A 24523-nucleotide genomic window follows, 5' to 3' on the forward strand; every position below is an offset into this window, starting at 1 on the left:
CCCGGATCACTTTTACGAGACGAGACGAGACAAAACGAGACGGGACGAGACGAGACGGGACAGAACCCTTCGAGACGGGACACGAGACGGGACAAACTAATATTTTCGAGACGAGACACGAGACGAGACAGCATTTTCACGAGACGGGACGGGACAGACCAAAGTCTCGTCTCGTCTCGTCTCGTGGGCAACACTAGTCCGTAAAACCCTGCGTGCCTGCATTCGTAACGGAGGTGCCCACTTTGAGCAAGACGTGTAATGTTATTTAATTGTATTGTTCATTGATTCCATTCACATGAAGATGAATGAAGTATTATTTCTTGTACACAAATGTGAATGTTAGCAACATTTGTACCTTGTTGGATAGCTGATGAATCAAGGAAGTAATTTAAGTAATTTGTACGCTTCGTGTCATACCATTTTTTTTATTAATACGTTGCCAAGTAAACTAAGAGTGCATTTTTTTATCACCACTTGTAAGTTTAGACCCACCCGTTATTTACATGTGATTGTTATTTGGGAAAAACTTTTTTTTCAACGAATCACTTATTTGTTAGCTATCAGAAAACGCTGAAATAAGTTCCATACAATGAGCAGTTTATTTTCTCAATTCATCTTTTTATGTGGAAAATTGTCATTTTTTAAAAAAAGCAATAGAAATTCGATTATCTCGAAAACTACTAATTTTCGGATGGGGTATCATATGGTCAAATTTATTGCAAATTGTCTCTACTTTAACCCCTTTCAGGGAATACATCTAATTACAAGTCACCCTGTATATAAGTTTTTATTAACTTTTTGCTTTATGTTAATATAAATCAATTAGCTTTCATAGTTATTATTGTTTTGCATTCTTGATTTACTTTTATTGTGCGTATTAGTGTAGATTTGTTTATGATCTCTTGAGAGAGAAAGCATTCAACACTCATAAAAAAAGGTAAAGTGCTCCCCTGTGCATAGCACCACGCCATGAAGGCGTATAGGGTGTGTGGGGGTAACACCCCACACTTTCTTGATCCGGTCGTGAGTGGGTTGATGTGATCAGCATCACGCCCCTGGCCGCCTTTACCCCCCAGGGTTTCCCCCAGGTACCCATGTTATTCGACGCTGGGTTGGCACCGGGGCCCCTTCCAACGGTAGAAACGTTTCCGGATTTGAACCGGCCGTTCAACACTCATAACTACACTAATTTGTGTTTGTTTTCGATATTATTCTTAGTAAAGTATATTTGAAATTGAAAGTAATTCCTGATACTTTGTTTGTTGTAACAAAAACACTCTCCCCTGGAATTTGTTTTGTGGGGGGGGATTTTTGAGGCCAAGATTGTTGGTGGGAGGAAATCACCTCCGTCCCCCCAGGATTTCGCACCCTGCTGCTGTCCCTGTTGCAACGACTATCAGCCATTTTAGAAGACAGTGAATGTGTACTTTGTTTCAACTTTCAAGCATTGTATCTGATTATTCATTTAACTCAGGGATCTCCAAACTTTTTGTTGTCGTGGTTCCCCCTCAGTTGTCAAAATCTGCATGCACCCTGGATAATAATAGACAACTTTCACGGGGAACAGTGCACACATAATTGGTCTTATATTTACCAGTATTATATGCAGTGCACTATACAAGCTGTGGGTTTATGGTACCGAATAAATACGCTGAGGTGAGAGGATAGTATGTTGATGAGGGTAACACACCACGAAGCCAGATGTCCAACGTTTGAACTCTTGTCAAGGGGATTTTAAACATTATTGAATAACATAGAATTTAAAGGTCTGAAAGCGAATTTGGGGGAAATCACAAGGGAATTTTCAGTCTAAACCAGGGTCACCAGAACAACCGCGAAAGGGGTTAAGCCCGAAAGTGAAATTTTCGCGCTTAATCTTTTATCTCTTATTCTGTTCGCGCTTAGCCTCGATCCACTATAAGAACGAAGTTATTGTAAACATAACCACGTGGCTTTTGAGATACAGTTTCTTTCCTATATGTAAGTTCAGGTATTATATTGTCCACGAATATATTAGTCGTAGCAGTACAGCTCATAAAAAAAGAGTCGAACAACCAATGCGATTCCTCTGAACACGTGTACTTGTTAAAATTGACTTCGTTCTTATAGCAGATAGAGAATAGTCCGTTTCGCTCTAATTCCTTTCGCGCTTAATCCTGTTTTAAATTTTGGATTCGCGATTATTCCACCGCCCCCTAAGACAGAAGCAACACTGGGAACAGGGCGGCAAGAAATGAAGTTGGAGGAGAGTCGCGGTTGGCTATTCCAAGAATAAATCTATTTCGGGTGTTCCAATGTTTTCAAAGGTAGGCTCGTTTTTCCCTCAAAAGAATTCTCTCAGCAATGTTTTGATTGGATTTATTATTTAGCGTTGCTTTGCTTCCACTTTTGGCTAATCGCGAAGATGATGATGCGTGATGAGAAGAAGTTGATGAAGGGACGCTCACAAAGAACACCCATGCTCAGGTCAGGATTCGAACCAGTGAACGGTGGTGTTGTAGCGCGTTGTGTTAATCACTCCGCCACGGAAGTCGGCCCTCTTAGTTGTATTTTTGTAAGCTTTTAATAAGATTTTGGAAATGACTTGCGGATTTTCGTTTCTGAACTAGCTAGTGGCGGAGATTAGGGGGCGAGGGGGGCAGTTGCCCCCCACTTTTCGCCACTTTTGCCCCCGCACTTTATCTACAAAGGGAAATATACTGTCTTTGCCTCCCTAGATTTGACACCTTGCCCCCGGTTTTGGAACCCAATCGCCGCCACTGGCTAGCACTAATCTAACATGCCAGTGATGGAGGAGGGAAGGATTTGAACCCTAAGTCGACCACTTACCGCCACCACGCCCACTTGTGTAATATAGCAAATTAGGGCACATACCACATACCATCACTGTACCTGATTATTTGATATCTGCCTTAGCGTGTCCATTGTCAACTTTTCTGTGTACTACTTTTCTGCAACCCTTATAGAACAATCAAAATTCTTCGCCCTATTTACCTTTTAGATATATGTATAATGTTTACTGATGAAGTAGCTTATATTATGCTTTTTTAAAATTTTATTTATATTATAAATATTATACAGAGTGGGCCACGAAAAAGCATTCCGGCCCAGAATCTGGAAGAAGTTGGCGGGGCTGGCTTGTATAATCTTTTTATGTATCTCTTAAGCTAATTTATATTGTAAAACCTAATATCTGAATTTGTCCCGGACACCGGAACATCTTCAGGCACAAACAAGCAAACAATCCATATCACCATGTATTGTAAACTAATCAACCATTGTAAATCAAAATTAAATAAAACAAAAAAAGAACACATGAAAAACGAGGGAACCAGAATTCTGAGGATACAGACGTTTTGATTTAAAGGCACCAGGGCGATAAGCGCATACTCCTGAATGCATGCGGGTGGAGGTTGGGCATCTTTCGGGGCTTACTCTCTTTTTCTTAAATGTTTTTGTCCATTCTCTTGCAGTGGCGCCCACCCTCCGAAGCCCGTTCGGAGGATGGGTGGACAACTTCAACGGCCCCGTCGGACTGATCTCTGGAGTAGCAAAGGGCGTCATCCGATCAGTATACTTGAAACTGGACAACCCACTCGACTACGTTCCAGCGGACATTGTTGTCAACGGTATGATAGCTGCTGCTTGGCATATTGGACGGACAAGGTTCGTATTGGAGATATTATATCCAAAGCTAAAGTTTATTCCGACTTCTGTTCATTAAGTTCCTGAGTCTCAAACGAAAAACTGCACGGCATATCTTGAAACTGACTTCCGTAATGACGGATATTTATTAAAAAAATAAAAAAATAATCAATCCCCATAAGGAGTTCCCCAATATACAAATCAGTTATGACTAGGGAAAGGATTTTAAGGTGCAAAATTATGGTCGGGAAAGGGAAAAGAAAGTTTTGAAAATGTTTTCAAAAAGGTGCGATAAAGGTGCTGATAAAATGCGTTTATTCAGGTCTAAACCAGTTACATTAACTTACTTTATTCAATACTGTAGCAAATAATATAATTAGTAATAATTACATAAAGTAACCAGTACTTAGGAAGTAATTGTCGCATTTACTGGGTTTCAACCAACTTGTTATACTGAATTACGCTTAACATTTCTATGTTTTCGAATGTAAGTAGCTGACGCTTTGAGCTCAGGAGATCCTTATAGATGGAGAAACTACATTATCTTGGGAACTATTGGGCTGAAATGATTATATTATACCATTTTGTAGCTCTCGTTCTGGTCTACAAGTGAGACTACAGGATTTTATGTAGCTGCTGAAGAAGAGTGAAAATCATTTATTTTTCTGTCCAATTTTTTAACAAAACGTAAAAGAAAAGTAAGGAAGAGTGCTGAAGCATTAAAGAAGGGTTAAAAAAGAGGATGAATGTATTAATCTCACGAAAATGTGCAAAAAGGGGCAACAAAGTGTGTTCATTTTACTTCATTTCATGTCCTAAAATACATATATCAATCGTTCTCTAGTTATGACTTTTAGGGCAAGTTATGTTAGATGGTTAACATAAAATATATGTTTTTCTCATTTCGTGGTCCTTTCCAAAGGAATTTTCCTCAGAGGTGGTCTCTTTGTCCGAGACTGTAGGTGCCAAAGTCCCACTAACCCCCCTTTAATCAAGCACTCGTCATAAGATTCACAAAGTGTGCAAAATAATCTAGTGTATTTGAATGACCTTAAGGCATGTTGATCAACATTGCAACACACTAAAATTAAACTCGAATTATGTTCATAGACTACCTTAGTTTGTCAAATTCTTACTCTAAACAGCAAACTCAAATAAATGTTGAAAAATAATCCTAAGAAGTAATAAATAAGGATCTGCCTAATTAAAGGATAAATACAGTTTGGGAATGGAGTGCCACTTAAGCTGAGCTTTTCCTCGGCGAGAAATCTGAACATTTTCCTCGTCAAGCCTGCGTAACTTAACTTTTGTCACGATTATCTCGAGAACCCGTCAACAGATGCTTTCAAACTTGACTCCAGAATTGAGAACCACTAGAGAACCACTTTTTAATATTTCCGTTTATTTCATCAACATCATGAAAATGAATGAATTAATTTTACTCCTGAAATATATTTTTCACTTTCTTGACCGGGCAACCCTGCAGAGATCACACTAGAAAGTGATATGCATTCTGCAAAATGACCACCATTCAAGATCAAGACTATCAAGGCAGTTTATGTACCTCCTTTTCACACAACTGTCGTGTTACTAGGGAATTTACCCTATAATACACGGCCAGGTTCTTAAGCAACACGTACATAAGAGAATCTCTAATATACGCGTGGGCGTAACTTTGGACCTAATTTTGAAGGGGCAGAATCAAACTGGGCCTAATTTTAAAGGGGGACAGAATCAAACTGGGCCTAATTTTAAAGGGGGACAGAATCAAACTGGGCCTAATTTTGAGGGGTTGGAATCAAACTGCACTTAATTTTGAGGGGACAGAATCAAACTGGACCTAATTTTGAGGGGACAGAATCAAACTGGGCCTCAATTCGAGGGGACAGAATCAAGCTGGCCCTAATTTTGAGGGGTTGGAATCAAAATGGGCATAATTTTGAGGGCATAATTTTGGGCATAATTTTGAGGGGGCAGAATCAAAATTGACCTAATTTTGAGGGGACAGAATCAAACTGGACCTAATTTTGAGGGGACAGAATCAAACTGGGCCTCATTTCGAGGGGGACAGAATCAAGCTGGGCCTAATTTTGAGGGGTTGGAATCAAACTGGACCTAATTTTGAGGGGACAGAATCAAGCTCGACCTAATTTTGAAGGGACAGAATCAAACTGGGCCTAATTTTGAGGGGACAGAATCAAACTGGGCCTAATTTTGAGGGGTTGGAATTAAACTGGACCTAATTTTGAGGGGTTGGAATGAAGCTGGACCTAATTTTGAGGGAACAGAATCAAGCTGGGCCTAATTTTTAGGGGTTGGAATCAAATTGGACCTAATTTTGAGGGAACAGAATCAAACTGGACCTAATTTTGAGGGGTTGGAATCAAACTGGGCCTAATTTCGAGGGGACAGAATCAAGCAGGGCCTAATTTTGATGGGTTGGAATCTAACTGGACCTAATTTTAAGGGGACAGAATCGAACTGGGCCTAATTTTGAGGGGACAGAATCAAACTGGACCTAATTTTGAGGGGACAGAATAAAACTGGTCCTAATTTTGAGGGTTTGGAATCAAACTGGATCTAATTTTGAGGGGGCAGAATCAAACTGGACCTACTTTTGAGGGGACAGAATCAAGCTGGGCCTAATTTTGAGGGGTTGGAATCAAAATGGGCTTAATTTTGAGGGGGTAGAATCAAAATGGACCTACTTTTGAGGGGACAGAATCAAGCTGGGCCTAATTTTGAGGGGACAGAATCAAGCTGGGCCTAATTTTGAGGGGTTGGAATCAAACCTGGAGCTAAACTTTGAGGGAAGAGAGTTGAAAAGTTTTCCATCCCATAAAAACGGCGTCCAGCATTATTTGCTAAATAACTGACGTTTGCGAAATTTCAATTATTATTTTTTATTACTCTGCTCCTCAGGTCCCCTAACTTGTAAATTTTAATAAACCTGTATTTTCTTGGAGGGGGTTAAGTGCCCTCTTGCCCCCGACAAGTTACGCCTATGAATATACGCATTGCATGATTAGAGTCAGATATGCACAGGTGTAGACCCAATATACTTTTGCTACGTTTAGGTGGAGATAATTAATTGATAGTACTAGTATATACTATCTTTAACATGATACGTTGATTGTTGATTACCAGGCACTGACCGAAATACTGGTTGACTTTACGTCATGTTACATTTGGTTGTATAATATTGTTGATCAAGACGTTACTCTGTAATAAGTTTATATACAAAATAGAGTAAAAAACTTATCAGGTTTATTATTTTTTTTTAAATATATCTGAAGCACAACAATGAGGTTTGTTGTACAACAATGAAAAATCTTCAAGTTTTCGTTTTCATGCGCAAGACTTTTGCCTTGTGGCACTGGTGTAGTGTTAAAGAATTTCAAAGGTGCAGAAAACGTAGGCTGTGTATTAAAGTTCCCATACTTTACATCCCTGGACTTCTGCATTTGGGGCTTTGTGAAAGACAAAGTCTATGTGCCATCTATGCCGCAGAATGTAAAACATTAAAGAGAATAAGAAAAGCCCTTGCTTTGTTGGACGAAGAGTTCTTGTGTTCTTGGAAAAAGAGTGGCAAGATGTGATGTGTGTCGCATGACTGGTGGAAGCCACATTGAACATTTGTAGACATTCATAGAAACTCGAAGTGTTATAGATTTATACACAACGAATATAATTCTTGTATTCCATATAGTTTAGTCGAAATCAATTCTTAAAGTTATTTACTCTATTATGATACACCCTGTATGTGTGTGTGTGTGTGTGTGTGTGTGTGTGTGTAAGTACAGGGTGTCTCATAAGTAATAGCGCAAACTGACACAGGTGAAAGTACACGATAATAGAAGCAAAAAAGTCTCAGTAAACATGGGTCTGCAAACGAGCCGTTTTCGAGATAATCGCGAATGTGTGATTACAAGCCGCCACTGACTTCATTGTTTGTAAACGTCATCCTATTTGGTAAAAGGCTAATAATGTGTGCGAATGTGTAGTTACAAGCCGTCATTGAATTGTATTTTATAAACACCGAGTGCTTTACTCCTTGCGCGGTCCGAGGTTTGCTCTTTGTTAGAACATTTCCGAGAGGTGGCGTTGCAATCAAACAGAACATTCCCACACATTATTAGCATTTTACCAACTAGGACGACGTTTCCTACCTTTGACACGCCCTGTACACACACACACACACACACACAAAGGGTGTATCATAAAGTAAACAACTTTAAGAATTGATTTCGACTAAACTATATGGAATACAAAAATTATATATATATATATATATATATATATATATATATATATATATATATATATATATTTATTTTTAGGTGCGAAAGTCCGATCGTTGTGAACTGTTCGGGAACGGGAGAATTCCTGATGACCTTCCGCACCATGGCAGCGATTGGCAAGAGAGTGATGTTTGAGGTTCCTTTACTTCGGACGCTTTGGTGCCCTGACGTTGGGTGCTACACCGAGAGAAGATGGGTGCACGCCATTAGAGTGTTCCTGTTCCATTTCCTCCTAGCCGCACTCATAGACGTGGTGCTTCGTGTAAGAGGATCAAGGCTACGGTGAGTGTTTTTCATTTTTCATGTTAGAAGCTTGAGCCTCGAAACCTTGCAGACTCCTGTTTACAGGGCGACCCAATGTTTTTTTTTCCTTTCTTTTCTTTTTTGACTGGAAACTCCCTACTAGTGTCTTCACAGCTTTCCTCATGTTCGCACATTTATACCCGAATGTAGACCTACACGCAGTTTCATGCTTTTTGCCTGAACTAACCCATCTCTAACTGCGCACTGAATTGATCAAAATACACTGTGTAAATATCTTGCATAAGTTGGTGATATGCACTGTCCTACAACCAAACAGTCTTTGAGGCTTTTTGCCTGTCCGGATTAAGCAAAGTCCGGCTTATCGGGGTTCGGATTAACGAGGTTTTACTGTATATGGTTATAAGACGCACTAACCTGCAACTGGCAGTATCTCTTCACCAAATCAGCAATTGTCCTGGAATTACAACTTAATAAACAATACGAGGGTGGATTGAAAAGTTCGTGGCCTGACCTAGAAAATGAGAAGATATTTGGATAAGTTATGTTTTATTTTTCCACGTAATCCTCCTCGAGGGAGATACATTTACGCCACCTCTCCGGTAACGCTGCTATACCACTTTTAAAAATTGATTCCTCAAGGTCTGCAAAATACCCCAGTCCATCACTTTTCACCTCTTCATCCGAAGAAAATCGCTGACCCCCCAAAAACTTTTTCAGGTTTCCAAACAGGTGAAAGTCCGAGGGGGGCAGATCAGGCGAATAGGATGGGTGCGGCAACAGTTCGAACCCACAGGAATGAATTTCTGCCATGGATGCAAGGGACGTGTGAACGCGCGCATTATCCTGGTGAAACAACACCTTTCTTCGCAGCATTCCTGGCCTCTTAATTTTAATTTCCTCGCGTAAACGTCGCAGCAGGGTGCAGTAGTATTCAGAATTGATAGTCTTTCCTTTTTCCAAGAAATTGATTAAGATAACGCCCCTAGCATCCCAGAATATTGATGCCATAACCTTGTTTGCCGACAAAACCTGTTTGGCTTTCTTTGGGGTAGGAGATCCTTGTCGTTTCCATTGCTTTGATTGTTGTTTTGATTCCGGTGTATGATGGTGCACCCATGTCTCGTCCATAGTCACAAATCTGCCAATAAACTCCTCCGGATCACTTTCAAACAGTTCCAAACAATCACGGGAAAGGGTGAGTCGAGTGCGTTTGTGTTCAACTGAAAGCAACTTGGGTACCCATCTCGCAGACACCTTAGAAAACCCTAAATCGTTCACGATAATGTTTTGTGCTCGCTCATAGGAAATGCCCACAGTCTCAGCTATCTCGCGGATTTTGATTCTGCGGTCACTCAAAATCAGGTCACAAATTTTATTGACATTTTCTGTTGTGGTCGACGTTGCAGGCCTGCCACTGCGGGGGTCATCTTCAATGCTGTTTCTTCCACGCTTAAATTCAGCCACCCACTTTTTCACCATGGAATACGAGGGCGCGGAGTCTCCAAGCGTCTCTACCATGTCCGTATGAATTTGCTGTGGTGTTTAACCCTTTTTATGCAGGTACTTAATGACAGCGCGATGCTCTATTTTCTCCATGTCACAAATTTCCGTCACTTCTGCCCACTAAAAGTCCTCGCCTGAAACAATAGAGCAATGAAATGAAATGAAATTTTACACGGTGACTACCAAAGGATATAGCTATGCAACTAATGTATGAAACTTAAAATTAAAAGCTTCCTTCCTACTCAGGCCACGAACTTTTCAATCCGCCCTCGTATTTACCTTGAATAAAAGTTGAATACAATAATTTTAGGAACTCGTCCAGAGCTATCTGTTTTGGATGTAACTTCATTGCTACCGTAACGAGTTTCAACAATGAATAGTTATTGTCTAATGTTCGAACATTGTTACGTTTCAAATAGTAAAAATATTACGTCACCTTCCTGTTGACAAACCCTACATGTATGGAATCAAGGGGTCCCGGGTTCGATACCCTGTGGAGGCACAAGTGGTTCGGATCCCACTTTAAACTGTAGGTCCAGTCCCGTTTAGCCTTACTGTGCATAAAGTGGGCTTAAAAAACAACAAATCAATCAATCAATTAAAACCCTACATGTACGAAACAATTTTACACATATTTTTTTTTTACTTCAACAAATTAGTTATACTCGTACATACATTATTGACATGAGTGCTACAGCACGAACAGAAAATTAACTTCAAAAAATAATATTAAGGAAGTTTGCATGCAGAGACTTTCGCAACTCCTGGGGTATATTATATAGTTCCTGTCAGGCCCGTATTCAAGAGGGGGGATGGGGCCATTTATTGCATTTTCGCATTATTTATGCAAATTTATCAACATGTATATGAAAATAGAAATGGATGCCATCTGTCGGAATACTTAACTAATGTAGATTTTACTTTAATATGTCGTTTCTCTGGTTTTGTTTTCTTTCTTCCTTTACATAATCAGTCGTAAGCGTTTCTGTGCAATGGTTACACGGTTGCATGGTTATCAAAAAAGAAAAGTATGAACTAAAGTAAGAATCACGAACCTTCCGACCTTCTGTAAACAACCGTCTCACTTCGAGTAACATCACTCCGCGCCAGCTGTTCGTGAATGGTGCGGCCATCATATGCTGCTCACTCGCAACCTTTAATTTTACGTAACATGGAAAAACGTATTCTTATTTTAACTGATAATATACACATTGAAGTATAATAAATTTTCTACAAGTGATTAAATATGTGTTCTTTTTCAAGAATGAACATATTTTTCTACGCCAAAAGTTCACAGATCCCCCTTCCCCCCTCCTCTCTCAGTATGACAGCGCCAAAGTTATACAAGAGAGAGAGAGATAGATTCGTTTCAGTAATTCAAGCCTTTTGGTTTTATTTCCACTAAATTATTGCCAACATTGTTGACATGTGGAGTATTGTTTTCTCCTTTGTGCAACAAATATACCGCCAGTTTTAGCAGAAGCTAAACAAAGATAAGCCGGGGAATAAAAAGAGATGGTTTATCTTTCTCTCGGTTTCTCGTACACTAGAAAACAAGAAGACGATAATAAACACATTATTTACGCACGTCTCGTGCTAGTAATGTATTTTCTTACCTTGATTCAGTACTTCCTTTTTGAACTTGAGGCATTTTCGGCGCTAGACATCATCCTGTCAGAGTACGGTCTGTCAAATTTGCTTGCCAAAAAGGAACTCAACGTGGCACAAGAGGCGATTTAGCGTCGACTGCTAAAATTGGGGAGATCGTCATCAATTATCACTATCAACATCTTCTCCACAGTGGACAGGACGGCTCTTTGATTGAAAGAATACGAAAACACCTCGCGTTGTATTGCGCTTATCTCAAAATCGGTGTACTTGTTTATACGGGCAACAACGTGTTTTTTTTTCGCGAGACTCACAACTTGACCGATCGTTTTTCTTTCTTTCACCACACCGATAATACAAAGACGCAGACACACAATTACACTTGGACACCAACTTCACTGCTTGCTCAGGATAGCACCGACACAACGTCACATAAACGTTAAGAACAACCTGCTTCTTGCCACTTTTCAAACGGCCGTATTTCCGAAAGACTACTCTGAAAACATGGGAGACCTTCCTGCACGCATGGAAGTTGCCATGTTCGAAACTGGCGCTATTTTCTTGCTGTTCACGTGATCGATTGTAATTTATACAATAATCACGTATTATTATTATTATAAACAGAAACCTTTAATGAAAATATATTTTAAAATGTATAATCCAATGTAATTTACACGTTTATCTTCCATTAGCGTACTTTCATAGGACGGACTACATGATGCGGAAGAAATCTGTTATTAGGCTGTTGCCAACCACAATACTTCTCACTAAGTCAAGTAGAGAAACGGAAGTGGCATGTGGATTGTCGGCATATGATAGTATATTTCACATTGTCAGTGACGATCCTCCGGGGATGGGGATGGGGAAGCGGGTGGGACGCAGGAGTCGATCTATAATACAGAGGTGTTCACCATCCGGATGGTGACATCCTCACACTCCGGAATATTTTTGCAGGTGAAGGAGGGCAGGCCGTAGGGTGAAGGAGGTTGATTTAAAATGAACACCTCTCAACAAGAGAGAAGAAAAATGTGACAATATTTAAAAATTCACCCCCAAATATGCATTTTATTTTATATGTAGCGTACAATAAAATGTGACTGCCTCAAAATATTTTTGTATTCTACAGTCTTCTTTCCCCACTTTTATGCTACTCTAAGTTGCCGTTTTAGTTTCCCTTGGTGTCTTTGCTGCATAATTATTAATTTAGTCAATCAAATCATATGTATTAGCTTACTTTCATTATCTATAAAATAAATCATAACACTTTCCAACATCAAATAAATTTAATGACGAAACCCCGGTTTCAAAACGTAATTTATCTCATGTGTCACATTCTTCTAGCAAGGTTTTTTTAGTAAAATATGAGAAAAAATTAATCCTTTGGTACGGAATCGTCTTACTTCTGGGGGATAAGATGTACATTTTGTATTTGATTTTTTAATTTAGCGTTGCTTTTCTTCCACTTTTGACTAATCCCGACGATGAGAATGAGTGATCGTCAGATGAAATTGATGAAGGGACACTCACAAATAACACCCATGCCGGGATTCGAGCCAGGGAACTTCGGTAATGAGTCAAAGTCGGCCACCAGGCAAGATGTACATTTTTAAATTTATTTTTTTAACATACATTCAATAACTTTCAACAGGTCATCACTCAGTTATACACTGCTTATTCCGCATCTGTTAACAAATGGAATGTTTTTACACCTTGTAGGCTATGTGGATTATTTTTTCTTTCATAAGTTTGCAACACTGTTAGGGTACACGTGCTTTTGTTTACAGAAGGTCTTAAGTTCTATGATTCTCACTTTAGAGATTGGTAATCAATGCGTACCGAAAAAGCTTTTTAACTCGGGTTTGCATTATTCATGCATGAGATTCGTAGGATTCATTCACACACAAAAAAGTCAAACATTTATTAATACACTTGTAATAATAAGGATTTTCATTTTCAACTAATCATATTTGCCACATACACATCTCATCGCTTTGCATAAACACCTAACTAGTAATGAACTGAAGTCTTCAGTCTTTACTTTTTTTTATCGAGAAACGGAGAAACTATAACATAAACAGCAACCACAGACAAAAAACGCTTCTTTGCAAACTCACAGATTGTCTTCACATGGCCAAACTTTGCTCTGATTGGCTGTTCCACAGAATACAGTCGAGGAAAGCAAGTAGCAATTAGAACATGTCCTATTCCTCCAAACCAGTCACGCAGTCAGCCAGGCGGCCATGATTTCTACCTAGAAAGTCAGTTCAGCGCCAAGTAGGGCATTCCTAGTAGAAATCAAGTTCCGTGTGATAGGGGCTTAATTTGAAATTTCTGTTCTATACCTAGAGCAACACAAACACTTTTTCAATAATATCGAATTGTTAATTTGAGTGAGATATTTGATTTGATTTGCTTTATTTTACTTCGCTTTTTTGTGCCACTTTTGGCTAATTTGCGAAGATGAGGATGATGATGATATGATGAAATTGATGAATGGACACTCACAAATATCAATGCCCAGGCCAGGATTCGAACTCGGGATTCCTGGCGTCGTAGAGCGATGTGCTAACCACTCCGCCACAGGGGCCGGTGTGAGTGAGATATGTTCTACAATAACAGAGATACTGATTTTTTTGCGTTTTCACTGTACATAATTTGGTGTAACAATTTGCAAAATTAGCCTACAACAGCTTTATTTGACTCTTTATCATTACTTATTTATTTTTGTCGCAGTCATTTGATAAGTCATTAAACGTAGTTTAAAATGTAGGATAACACGCTGTACGTTAAAAACGAAACACCAATATAAGTAAATTAAGGTTTAATCTCACTCACAGTCGTTCAGTACATGACATTTCTCTTGCTGGTCACAGAATAATAATCCCGCAAAATAATACACAGAATATTCACCTTAAAAAAATATGCACAGAATACTCATATCAAGCAAATACACAATTACTGCTTTTCTATTTCTAACATTCTCCCACCTAGAGTCACGCAAAGACAATTAGTGACTCTACATAATCAATAATGTTCATAACATGAGTTTTGTACCAACAAACTCAGCTTCTGTGGAGGGTTCACTCGTCTTCCCAGACGAGTGGTGATGACTCTCGGAACACTTTCCTTTTCAGGTACTGTCTTTTCCTCAGTGTTCTTCATTTTGGGCACTTCGGGCAACTCACTTGACTGAATTTCCAAGGGAAAAACACGCTGTAGTGGTCTCATCATAATTCCCGTTGCAGTCCTCAGCCTTACGAGACGTACTTCACCATCACGTCCAGGTATCAGCTCCACAATGCGTGCTAAAGGCGAGTCCAGACGTTTAGAATTGTCATTACCTACAAGAACCACTTCCCCAACCTTCACTTCTCTGCAAGAACTTTTAGCATTCCAATGCTGCACTAACTGACCCAAGTATTCACTGCGAAATCTACTTCTTAGTGTCTCACGAATTCTTTGACAATACTTCCACCGTTTATTTAGATTTACCTTCTGTATCTCATCGAGGTCAGGCACGCCTACTTCTCTGACCTGTTGTAGAAACATGGAGGGCGTCAAGGGCTCAAGGTCTGAATTATCTTCTGATATGTAGGTTAGTGGTCGAGCATTCATGACAGCTTCACAATCACATAGCACCGTACTAAATTCCTCGTAGGTCAGTGAAGCTTTCCCTAAAACCTTTCTCAATAGTTGCTTCATGAGTCTGATCAAACGCTCCCACCATCCACCCCACCAGGCAGCTGTGGGTGGATTGAATCGCCACTCAATGCGCTTGATTGTTGCAAAAGCAACTACATCTTCCCATTCTAGTTTGTTCAACAAATTTTCAGTGCCTACAAAGTTCGTCCCATTGTCACTGTAAACAACTAGTGGTCTACCTCGTCGAGCAATGAATCTTCGAAATGACTGAATAAAATATCCAGATGATAAGCCAGAAGTTAGCTCTAAATGTACAGCTCTATAAACAGCACAAGTAAATATGCAAATCCAAGCCTTTTCTCCACTTTAAGTATAACAGGTCCGGCTAGATCCACTCCTGTTATTTCAAATACTGCTGCATCTCTGACTCGATGTTCAGGTAAAGACACCGTCATTACTTCCAGTCTTTTAGCATTATGTCTCCGACAAATCACACAACCCTTCACCACAGAACGAATAGTTTTTCTGCCTTTCAATATCCAAAACTGTTCTCTAAGAATACTCATCAGACCTTGTACACCTGCATGACAAGCTTCAATATGTTTAGAATAAATAAGCCTCTTCACAATTAGATGTGAGCTTGGCAAGACAGCCGGACACCGAAATGTTTCTTTATCCGTAAGCTCTAGGATTTTAGTTTTCAGTCTTATGATTTGTTCCTTGTCTTCAAATGGACACAAAGATTTCAGCTTCTTGTCTTCCAAACCGACATAAGAATCTCTTTGTACAAGTCGAATAACTACCTTTTCAGCAGCATTTACTTCTTCTATTGACAATTCTGCTGTCCTATGGTTCTTTGGATGACGACAATTGAAAATGAATCTTCTGATCCACCCTATCAGTCGAACAATCTGTTCATATCTGGAAAATCTGTGATAGTACCAGTCATCCCTTTCTTCAATATTGGCTAAACTAGATACAATTGTCTTCTTCTTCTCTTGGGCAATAATTTCTTCTTGACATGTGTAGCTTTGTTCAGGCCATTCGCTCTTAACTTCTTTTAACCACAATGGACCTTCCCACCATTTTGATTCCATTAACCGTTTGGGTGAACACCCCCTCGAAGGAAGATCAGCACAGTTCATAATACCCGGTACATAAGTAGTGCAGGTGGACCGGTTCACAAACCTTAAGTGGGGTTCAGTGTTGCCAACCCACCCCAAGAAAATTTCACCAAAACCTCAAAAACTCACTTTCTCTTCATGTTCCGCGCCTCATTTATTGCGCTGACGATGTTTCACAGCGCAGAAAAAGCCGGTACGAGTAAATCCTCAAGTGGGGTTCAGTGTTGCCAACCCCACCCCTGATTTTTTGACCTCTAAGAAAACCGCACCAAAACCTGAAAAACTCACTTTCTCTCCACGTTCCGCGCCTGACGATGTTTCACAGCGCAGAAAAAAGCCGGTACGAGTAAATGCACTTTCTCATCCTCGAAGGATGAATGTGCCTTATCGTAATTTTCCAAGTCCCGGCCAATGTATATATATCGTGACCTTTGTAAACCTCTCGGGAACGATGTGCCACACACACACACGCGTGCGTGCCTGTATTGTGACGCAAGCAAACAAAAACAAATAATAATTATTATTTTTTTTTTTTAGGATTCCTGGCCCCTATAACTCCGCCAGGAGTGCGTGGTGCCAAACCAAAAAAAGGTTCTCTAACGGCTGCGGTTAGATAACCACACCTCTATAGAGTTTCACGTGTTTTTTTTGTTTTTTCTCAAACTTCCATGAAACTCTACAGAGGACCTCCGTAAATGCATGCAACGTGTACTAACGACTCTAGTGTTATTTGATGTTGTAATTTTGGATATAGAGTTTTATTGTGAGATAGATAAAAAATTATGTTTATTATAATATTTCTTGATGAAGATGGAAAATGTGTGTGTGCTACAAATAAAGTTGCATGCTTTTTTTCTAGTGTGTATGTGTATGTGTGCTCGTTGTTCTGCAGTACCTGAAATGAAAAAAAAATATTCATTGTCGTGCTATAGTGCAAAAAAAAAAAAAACTGATGAAAAAAAGACATTGTAACTGATAACTGGTGAAATTGACATTGTAACTGATCTGAACTAGTGAAATTCGTATTGTGCCATTTTAACTGATTGTGCTAGTACAAAATTCTTATTGTAACTGATTGTGCAAGAAAAAATGTTAAACCTGTTAAAACTGCTCCGTGACCCTCTTGTTCTTTACGTCGTGGATGAAGGACTTCTCTGCGACCAGGATGACGCTGCACACGGTGTCCTCGGGCAGCGCGTCGTGGAACTCGCAGACGACCTTGATGTTGGTGCGATCGTTGACCACCACCTGCTTCCGCTTCGTCGTGTTGATGACGAACATCGGCCTGTGGGTTTTGAATTCGCTGGGCGTGTAGTACATGTCGACGTTTCCCTCGGTCACGCGCTTGTAAGCCGTGTAAGCTTCGTAAAGTTTGAGGTAATCATCTTTGGTCATGTCGAGGTTGTAATTCTCGCGCGGGAACACTTCGTTCCTGCCATTCTTCAGATAAACGTTCTTGATCTTGCAGTCGTCGAACTTGCTGGAATCTTTTTCCTGATTCTTGTCCCTCCCGGTCTGAAAGAGCACTACGACGAAATCTGGCATGTCGAACTGTATGTTGTTGAACTGCGTCGTTACGTCGAATTCCATGTGACTCCCCGACGCTATCTTCTGCACGCACTGGTAACCGTGAAAGTGAATCGGCACCTGTGGACTCTTCAAGATCTCCGCTTTGTACTTGAGAGCGTAATTCGTTTCGTATTCCACCACCGGCATTCTCAACTCCATGCTCCGGATGACGCACTTGGCTGCTTCGGGTAAAGTGTTGGGCAGCGGCGTGATACTGTCCGCGTTCAAGTTACTGCATCGCATCAGTGCGTCGTTATCGTTGGCCGCTCTTCGAAATGTGATTCTCAGTCCTCCTTTCCACATGACCTCCTTGTAGTCCGAGAAGAATCCAGGAAGCAGACGCATGGGAAAGAGCACCGTGTGACTTCTCGTCGATATTTTGGTCCCCGCTTCGAATCCCCACGCCTGATAGTACGCTGCGTCCGTTTTGGATAATTTCAATGTTCCCACTGCCGTCGACGTGATGCCTGGATAATCTATTCTGTCGATGACCGTACCGTGTTTCCTCACCTCCACCTGCGAGAACAGGTGAGGCACGAAGTTGTCCACGAGTTTCAAATTGGCATTGGGCGGAAACGCTTCTCCGCTTTCCTTTTTCACCACGTCGAATTGAAGGTAAAGGTCCGCTCTGTGAGGATTTCCGAACATAGGTTCTATTCATACTTTTTCTCACGTATAGGTGTACATGATGAATCAGCAAACAGATTTTTCCTAAGTCTTACCGTTTCCAAGATAACCCCACTTCCGGTCGCCATTTTCGATTTCCGAACATAGGTTCTATTCATACTTTTTCTCATGTATAGGTGTACATGATGAATCAGCAAACAAATTTTTCCTAAGTCTTACCGTTTCCAAGATAACCCCACTTCCGGTCGCCATTTTCGATTTCCGAGCATAGGTTCTATTCATACTTTTTCTCACGTATAGGTGTACATGATGAATCCGCAAACAGATTTTTTCCCAAGTCTTACCGTTTCCAAGATAACCCCACTTCCGGTCGCCATTTTCGATTTCCGAGCATAGGTTCTATTCATACTTTTTCTCACGTATAGGTGTACATGATGAATCCGCAAACAGATTTTTCCCAAGTCTTACCGTTTCCAAGATAACCCCACTTCCGGTCGCCATTTTCGATTTCCGAGCATAGATTCTATTCATACTTTTTCTCACGTATAGGTGTACATGATGAATCAGCAAACAGATTTTTCCCATGTCATGAATTGGAGGGTTCTATGACAACCTATATTTATTCTCGTAAGAGAACAGAAAACACAAAAAAAAAAAAAAAAAAACACGCATAGAAGTCTGTCGCAGACATTCGACAATCAACGAAAACAAGAGAATGATTGCCAGTATATTCGTGGGCCTAACGTTGCTGGCCAGAAGCTTGCCCGTCACATGCGCTATTGCAAATGCCAACGAGCCTGGGTTAGTAGTCTTACCCAATCCTGGTACTGTGGAGCAATTACAAATGCATAGTGCTATGGTACCACACCCGGCAATTATTATTGCCGACTTTGAGGCATTCCTCGAACCTCTGTCCACCTGCAAACCCACAATCCAAAAATTTCTTCAACCACGCCGTACCAAATTCACGAGGTCTTATGTTGTGGTGTGGCGAAATCAAAAAATTGCCCCTCTACCATATGTGTATCGTGGACCTGATGCGGCCAAGCATTTTTCTGGAGAGAATGGTTGTGGAGGTCAACGAGATACGAGAGGTACTGTTGGATCCTAAACCCATGCTAGACTTAACTCCCGAAGAAGAGCGTATGCACGATGAGGCCACCAAATGTCCAGTGTGCGACAGATTTTTTAATGATAGTATGAAAGGAAAGAAGATTAAACACCATGATCACTACAGTGGAAAGTATATTGATTCCAGGTGTAATGGGTGTAACCTGAAGGGGTGAGACCCGCGCTTCGTTCCCGTATTCTTCCACAACGGCTCCGGATATGATTTTCACCACCTCATCAAGCATCTTGGTTACGACGATGGAAGAATTAAAGTTCTAGCACAAAAACGAAGAGCGCTACATCAGTGTGAGCAAGTGGGTGCAAGGCATAGAAATTCGGTTCCTCGACTCTTTGAGGTTTCTTCATGCAAGCCTCGATACCCTTGCTGGGGAGCTTAGCGACGAGCAACTGCTTATTACTTCAGCCAATTTTTTCCGAACTTGGACATTGGACTCATAAGACGTAAAGGGGTTTACCCCTACGAATACGTCACTGACCCTACCAAAAGTTCGAGGAAACATCACTGCCTCCCCAGGATAAGTTTATTAGCCGGTTGCGAGGCTCGGGCATCACCGACGAGGACTACCAACATGCTCGGACTATGTGGCATCGATTGACTTGTAAAACTTTTGGTGACTATCATGACGCCTATTTAAAAGCTTGACGTGACCCTTCTTGCCGATGTATTCCAAGCATTTCGTACAACTGCTATAAATATCTACAGCCTGGACCCTGCTTATTTTTACAGCCACCCTGGACTAGCGTGGTCGGCCATGCTTCTTGTGACGAAAGTAAAGCTTAAGCTTCTTTCGGACATAAACAATGGTATTGTTTGTTGAACATGCTAAGCGAGGTGGCATGGTCCAGGTGTCGCAACGCTATGCTTGTGCCAACAATCGTCACATGGCCACTGGTTACGATCCGTCCCAACCTACAAGCTATATCATGTACACGGACGTAAATAATCTTTATGGACACTCCATGATGCAGCCACTCCCATATGGACATTTCTTCTGGGATGATCCAGCAAACTTTAAAATCGAACCTTTCGATGATGAGGAATACGGGTTCTTTGCCGAGGTGGACCTTGAGTTTTCCGAAAAACTACAGGATGTATTTTGTGACCTCTCGCTTGCTCCGGAATTCAAGTGTCCACCCGACTCAAAGCAGCCCAAGCTCATCATGGATTTCAAACCAAAAAAGAAATATGTGCTCCACTATCGGAGCCTTAGGTGGTTAATGAAGCATGGGGTCTCGGTCACAGCAATTCACCGAGTGCTTGTGTTCAAGCATTCTCCATGGTTGAAGCCATACATCGACCTCAACACCAAACATCGCACATTAGCTACCTCTGAACTTGCTCGCAACTTCTTCAAATCAATGAATAACGAGGTGTTTGGCAAAACCATGGAGAATGTGCGAAATCGTGTATATGTGAGGCTGGTGACAAATAAAACACAATGTAGGAAGCTTGTCGCAAGTCCACTATTCAAGTCAAGAACGATATATAATGAGGAGCTTGCTTTGGTACACATGAATCGTGGTGGGGTAAGGCTCAACAAGCCGATCTATGTTGGTGCTTCCATATTGGATTTGAGCAAGCTGCGAATGTTTCAAATATATTATGGTATACTACGCTTGCACTATAATAATAATATCAGCCTTCTCTACACGGACACAGACAGTTTGGTGTATCATGTTCGCACAGCCGACGCATACAAAGATATAGCCACGATTCCATATTGGTTTGGCTGAGGATAGCTCGACGTGTCGAACAAGTTAGCGAAAATACATAATTATTAGAATTTAAAGATGGAAAATATGAACAGCGAATGAATGATACGTTTGACTAATCGTGAAGATGAGTTTCACAGTACGTTTTATCGTTCTTATATAAAGGTTGAAACGTTTAAGAACGTATAAGAATGTTTACCGAAACGTTTCAACGTTGTTTTCGCGCTGCGCGGTACCGAGCATGTTGGTAGTCCTCGTCGTTGATGCCCGAGCCTCGCAACCGGCTAATAAACTTATCCTGGGGAGGCAGTGATGTTTCCTCGAACTTTTGGTAGGGTCAGTGACGTATTCGTAGGGGTAAACCCCTTTACGTCTTATGAGTCCAATGTCCAAGTTCGGAAAAAATTGGCTGAAGTAATAAGCAGTTGCTCGTCGCTAAGCTCCCCAGCAAGGGTATCGAGGCTTGCATGAAGAAACCTCAAAGAGTCGAGGAACCGAATTTCTATGCCTTGCACCCACTTGCTCACACTGATGTAGCGCTCTTCGTTTTTGTGCTAGAACTTTAATTCTTCCATCGTCGTAACCAAGATGCTTGATGAGGTGGTGAAAATCATATCCGGAGCCGTTGTGGAAGAATACGGGAACGAAGCGCGGGTCTCACCCCTTCAGGTTACACCCATTACACCTGGAATCAATATACTTTCCACTGTAGTGATCATGGTGTTTAACCTTCTTTCCTTTCATACTATCATTAAAAAATCTGTCGCACACTGGACATTTGGTGGCCTCATCGTGCATACGCTCTTCTTCGGGAGTTAAGTCTAGCATGGGTTTAGGATCCAACAGTACCTCTCGTATCTCGTTGACCTCCACAACCATTCTCTCCAGAAAAATGCTTGGCCGCATCAGGTCCACGATACACATATGGTAGAGGGGCAATTTTTTGATTTCGCCACACCACAACATAAGACCTCGTGAATTTGGTACGGCGTGGTTGAAGAAATTTTTGGATTGTGGGTTTGCAGGTGGACAGAGGTTCGAGGAATGCCTCGAAGTCGGCAATAATAATTGCCGGGTGTGGTACCATAGCACTATGCATTTGAAATTGCTCCACAGTACCAGGATTGGGTAAGACTACTAACCCAGGCTCGTTGGCATTTTGCAATAGCGCATGTGACGGGCAAGCTTCTGGCCAGCAACGTTAGGCCCACGAATATACTGGCAATCATTCTCTTGTTTTCGTTGATTGTCGAATGTCTGCGACAGACTTCTATGCGTGTTTTTTTTTTTTTTTTGTGTTTTCTGTTCTCTTACGAGAATTAATATAGGTTGTCATAGAACCCTCCAATTCATGACTTGGGAAAAATCTGTTTGCTGATTCATCATGTACACCTATACGTGAGAAAAAGTATGAATAGAACCTATGCTCGGAAATCGAAAATGGCGACCGGAAGTGGGGTTATCTTGGAAACGGTAAGACTTGGGAAAAATCTGTTTGCGGATTCATCATATACACCTATACGTGAGAAAAAGTATGAATAGAACCTATGCTCGGAAATCGAAAATGGCGACCGGAAGTGGGGTTATCTTGGAAACGGTAAGACTTGGGAAAAATCTGTTTGCGGATTCATCATGTACACCTATACGTGAGAAAAAGTATGAATAGAACCTATGCTCGGAAATCGAAAATGGCGACCGGAAGTGGGGTTATCTTGGAAACGGTAAGACTTAGGAAAAATTTGTTTGCTGATTCATCATGTACACCTATACGTAAGAAAAAGTATGAATAGAACCTACGTTCGGAAATCGAAAATGGCGACCAGAAGTGGGGTTATCTTGGAAACGGTAAGACTTAGGAAAAATCTGTTTGCTGATTCAACATGCACACCTATACATGAGAAAAAGTATGAATAGAACCTATGTTCGGAAATCGAAAATGGCGACCGGAAGTGGGGTTATCTTGGAAACGGTAAGACTTAGGAAAAATCTGTTTGCTGATTCATCATGTACACCTATACGTGAGAAAAAGTATGAATAGAACCTATGTTCGGAAATCCTCACAGAGCGAACCTTTACCTTCAATTCGACGTGGTGAAAAAGGAAAGCGGAGAAGCGTTTCCGCCCAATGCCAATTTGAAACTCGAGGACAACTTCGTGCCTCACCTGTTCTCGCAGGTGGAGGTGAGGAAACACGGTACGGTCATCGACAGAATAGATTATCCAGGCATCACGTCGACGGCAGTGGGAACATTGAAATTATCCAAAACGGACGCAGCGTACTATCAGGCGTGGGGATTCGAAGCGGGGACCAAAATATCGACGAGAAGTCACACGGTGCTCTTTCCCATGCGTCTGCTTCCTGGATTCTTCTCGGACTACAAGGAGGTCATGTGGAAAGGAGGACTGAGAATCACATTTCGAAGAGCGGCCAACGATAACGACGCACTGATGCGATGCAGTAACTTGAACGCGGACAGTATCACGCCGCTGCCCAACACTTTACCCGAAGCAGCCAAGTGCGTCATCCGGAGCATGGAGTTGAGAATGCCGGTGGTGGAATACGAAACGAATTACGCTCTCAAGTACAAAGCGGAGATCTTGAAGAGTCCACAGGTGCCGATTCACTTTCACGGTTACCAGTGCGTGCAGAAGATAGCGTCGGGGAGTCACATGGAATTCGACGTAACGACGCAGTTCAACAACATACAGTTCGACATGCCAGATTTCGTCGTAGTGCTCTTTCAGACCGGGAGGGACAAGAATCAGGAAAAAGATTCCAGCAAGTTCGACGACTGCAAGATCAAGAACGTTTATCTGAAGAATGGCAGGAACGAAGTGTTCCCGCGCGAGAATTACAACCTCGACATGACCAAAGATGATTACCTCAAACTTTACGAAGCTTACACGGCTTACAAGCGCGTGACCGAGGGAAACGTCGACATGTACTACACGCCCAGCGAATTCAAAACCCACAGGCCGATGTTCGTCATCAACACGACGAAGCGGAAGCAGGTGGTGGTCAACGATCGCACCAACATCAAGGTCGTCTGCGAGTTCCACGACGCGCTGCCCGAGGACACCGTGTGCAGCGTCATCCTGGTCGCAGAGAAGTCCTTCATCCACGACGTAAAGAACAAGAGGGTCACGGAGCAGTTTTAACAGGTTTAACATTTTTTCTTGCACAATCAGTTACAATAAGAATTTTGTACTAGCACAATCAGTTAAAATGGCACAATACGATTTTCACTAGTTCAGATCAGTTACAATGTCAATTTCACCAGTTATCAGTTACAATGTCTTTTTTTTTTCATCAGTTTTTTTTTGCACTATAGCACGACAATGAATATTTTTTTTCATTTCAGGTGCTGCAGAACAACGAGCACACATACACATACA

The 24523-nt window shown here is 41.3% G+C and overlaps 1 protein-coding gene across 1 annotated transcript in view; it reads left to right on the top strand.

The window, feature by feature from the left end:
• LOC145991720 (uncharacterized) overlaps positions 1-24523 on the top strand; it is a 110096-nt gene that overhangs the window by 12166 nt on the left and 73407 nt on the right. The window contains exons 5-6 of the mRNA XM_083127777.1: positions 3474-3666; positions 7986-8228. Of these exons, the coding sequence (XP_082983903.1) occupies positions 3474-3666; positions 7986-8228 (436 nt within the window). The remainder of the gene's footprint in view (positions 1-3473; positions 3667-7985; positions 8229-24523) is intronic.

Source organism: Lepisma saccharinum, chromosome 8 (genome assembly GCF_977018435.1).
Source record: "Lepisma saccharinum chromosome 8, izLepSacc3.1, whole genome shotgun sequence".
NCBI classification, from domain to species: Eukaryota; Metazoa; Arthropoda; class Insecta; order Zygentoma; family Lepismatidae; genus Lepisma; species Lepisma saccharinum.